The sequence below is a fragment of the Phalaenopsis equestris genome, unplaced genomic scaffold (assembly GCF_001263595.1).
Source record: "Phalaenopsis equestris unplaced genomic scaffold, ASM126359v1 Scaffold000002, whole genome shotgun sequence".
Taxonomy (NCBI): Eukaryota; Viridiplantae; Streptophyta; class Magnoliopsida; order Asparagales; family Orchidaceae; genus Phalaenopsis; species Phalaenopsis equestris.
The window spans coordinates 9,683,437-9,687,292 of NW_018164444.1; the positions used below are offsets into that span (position 1 = coordinate 9,683,437).

Here is a 3,856-nt window from a genome sequence, read left to right on the forward strand (position 1 = left end):
ACTCTGACAGATTCAAGACTAGATTCTTTCGAGAAAGTTATCGGAGTTCGCGACGTTGATGATGTCCTAATATGCCATAGAAGGCAACGACAAAATTGTGACGAACCGATTTCGAGTCTTTAAATTAATCTTTCTGTAGATTTTAAGTTTTTTACCCATCCCCTCTTCATTTCTTTTCGCTCTCACCGCAGCTGGAGAATACACCGACGGCGTTGTCCTACAAAACCCGACGAGACTTTGCCGTGTCAACTAGATTTCTTTACACACAAATAATAAATTTTGAGTGTGAGACATATAAATTCTCTAATTTTGGGTTCTATGTATCTAAACCCCCTTTCTTTTTATTATGTTCAAAGATGTCTTATAGATTTGGTAGAAAAGAGATGGTGATTCTTAAGCTTATCAAACAATCATTGACAATCAAATTTCCATATCCTACCGACTAAGTTGACTATGGATGGCATTATTTGCCAAAATATTGAGCTGAAAATATTAAACAAATTTTAATGATATATGGTAATTATATAATGGCATGTGAAATTTCAATGGTCAATCACTGATTTTAATTGGCATCATTCAAAGTTGGTGTTTGGTTTTCATTAAAAAGATTAAAATTATATTAAGAGTTGACAAAATAAAAAATAAATGGATGAATATTATCTAAGTTTTAAATTTCAAAATTATTATAAATATAATTATTAAATAAAATTATAGTTAATATTAAATTTTTATTCAGTATTTAAAGCTTGGAGAGGCAAAAATTTAATATAATATATGATATTGAAAGGTAAACTAATAGTTTAGAGATGATAAGTGCCTCCCCTAATTATGTGTTGCACTACCATAATTATATGTGTAAAAATATATTCAATTAATAAATAATCACACAGATTTTTAAAATTATGAAAGAGGCAAAAATATTTTTTTGAAGATATTTGAAAGTTTATTCCCCATCATTCAAAAAATATAATAAATTTTAAATAAGATAAATAAGAAAAAACTCATTATTTGAGCTAAAAATTTTGGGATAATTTTCTATCTGTTTTATGTTTTAGATTTTCAACACAACTCTATTTGGGAAACTGTTTTCTTACATATTTCTAGAAGTTTTTGTGATGAAACGTTATTTTTTTAATTTACCCAGCTGAAATATAATGACTATAAGAAAAATAACTGCCTGATTTTTTAAAAATAATACACATTTATACTTCCCAATGTAAGTTATTTTCACAATCATAATCTTACAATTATATTTAAAAAAAATTAGGGCCATCTCAAATAGGCCTTAACTTAGTTAGTGGACAAAGCCGATTCGGGTGTATGAAACGACTGGGCCGGTATAATGGGCTGGGCCCAGAAGCCTTGTGGAGGGATTCTAAAGTAGCCCACCGTCCTTTCCCAAGCAGCTCCAGTCACCTCAGCATTAGCATTCGCCTTCTGCCCGGAAAACAGCCCTAGCCTCGTTGGAAAGCAGAATGAGAGTCCTTACGACACTCTATGGTATCTCTTCTCATCTTCTACGGGCTGTTTTCCACAAGGGTTCCACCTTCGATAAACCTGCTCTTACTTCCCTCTGTTCTACCCTCCAGGTGCTTGCATTTTACTTGTTCGCTATGTTGTATTGTTTCTTGCTTCTTAACTTGTCTTCAATTGTTTCTTTGCAGTCCTTAGTTAGAGATTAAGCGCTGTAATGCATCATTGTGTCTACTTTGCTTTCTTTACGGCGACATTGTTGTTTTTAGTCATTGGTTCTTTTACTTTATCCTTTCGAAGCTTATATTGGCAAAAATTTTCTCCATTTTGCTGTGTTTTGTTTTCCTCTTTACTAATGTTTTGCTTTTTTTTCCCTGATTTTTCTTGGATCTATAGCTTACTGAGAGGGAATATGCGTCGTCGTTTCGGGTAATCGGACGTTGCCTGTCATCATCGTCAATAGGTAAAGTAGTTACGGGCAGCTCATTGGTTATGTTTATAGTAACCTATTTGATTCGTAGTCTTTATGCATGTCAGCATGTATATGTGTGCTGCTTAGCCATTGTTTTAGAGTTCGTCAGTGGAATGGCTACTAAGATTATTTGCTTGATTTAGTTATGGCAACCACTCACTACCTAATCTTGTGTTTTCAACATCAATGTGGTTTAAATTTCAGACGAATTCTTAAAAATGCTTTGCGTTTTTATAGTACATTTACAAATTTTTCATACCATTCTTCTGTTAAAGTTACAAGGCTGACAAAAGTATTATATCCAAGGGAAATTTACATACATAGCACCAAATTCTTATGTATTTACATATATCACATCTAGACATTCATTTTTACATACAAACCACTTCAGTGCTTTAAAACTATGCATGAAAAAATGTATTTGACTTTTTAAATGCAGTAATAGTGTTATTTTTGCCTTGATATTATAAAGCTGAGGCTATTTTTGTAAATTAAAGTTTATGTGTGGGATATGTAAATAGATAAGAATTGTGTGTTATGTAAATGCCCCTAAATCCAAACGGTGCATAATTTTCTCCATAAGTATTTAAAGTAATTAGCAAATGACTTACAAGTCATTAATTTTACTTTGAACTTACTTGCCTAACTCTCGACAACTTGTAAGGTTAAATTATCTTTAGCAAGTGCTTCATTGCTTACAAATGTTTCAAGTCTTTTAATTTTTAATTTTTTAATTTTTTTTCTTTTCAGTCTCATGATTATTAAAATGTGTGAACGCTTTAGATATCTCAGGTCTATTGTTCAAAGTGATGGTGATATAAATGCGGATGTTATTAGTAGAATTCAAGTTGGTTGGTTGAAGTGGAGGAATGCTTCGGGCCTATTGTGTGATAGAAAAGTACTGCTTAGACTGAAAGGAAAATTTTATAAGATGGTGGTGAGACCTGCAAAAATGTTGGCCTAAATGCTGGCATTTAAAAGAGAAGCATAGAACTAAGTTAAGTGTTTTCAACATGAGAATGCTTAGGTGGATGAGTGGTTGTACACTTAGAAACAAATTGCAAAATGAATATATTCGTGATAGGGTTGGTGTAGCTCTAGTAATAGACAAAATTAGAGAGAGTCGTCTTAGATGGTTTGGTCACATTAAACGCCGACCATTTGATGATCCGATTAGGAGAGTATTAGGAGAATGATCCGATTAGGAGAGTAGATGTTTTAGATTCGACTTATGTTAAAAAAGACAATGGTAGACCTAGGAAGATTTGGGCTTATTGTATAAAAAATGATCTTAATTTATTATTTAAATGAAAATTTGACACTAAATAGGACACAATGGAGAAAAAGAATTCATGTAACCTACCCCACTTAGTGTTATAAAGGTTTTTGTTGTTGTTGTTTTCTTTTCAATCTCATCTTCTATATTAGGTTCATGTTCATGAATTTAGGCAACTCGGTTATATTTTTTCAGATAACTTTTTAATTTATTTGTAAGTTAAATGTCTGAAATGTTCTCAAATATTTTTATGTTGATGTACATTACTCATGGTAAATGACAACTTTGCTTATTAAAAATATCATGAACTTCTATTACCCTATAAACTACTTGAATATTTTTAAGTACATATTTTTATTTAATGGTGTGAATGCAATATTTTCTTTTGGAGGGTTCCAAGAGATATCTAAATTTGATATCAAATGGAGAATCTACATTTGATTTTTATTGATTTAGAAAAAGCTTACGATAATGTTCCAAGAGATATCCTTTGGAGAGTTCTTGAGAAGAAAGATGTTGATATGACATATATTCAAGTCATTAAAGATATGTATACTAGAGCTGTTACTTGTGTTCAAACTGAAGGAGGATTGACCAAATATTTTCCTATTTCTGTTGGATTACATCAGGGATCG

General features: G+C 31.6%; 1 protein-coding gene across 1 annotated transcript in view; it reads left to right on the forward strand.

Annotated features, from left to right (window-relative positions):
* Positions 1–1,398: 1,398 nt before the first annotated feature.
* LOC110028654 (DNA repair protein recA homolog 2, mitochondrial-like) overlaps positions 1,399–3,856 on the forward strand; it is a gene marked incomplete in the record, with an annotated part of 37,482 nt that continues 35,024 nt past the window's right edge. The window contains 2 exon segments of the mRNA XM_020730596.1: positions 1,399–1,589; positions 1,870–1,936. Of these exon segments, the coding sequence (XP_020586255.1) occupies positions 1,476–1,589; positions 1,870–1,936 (181 nt within the window).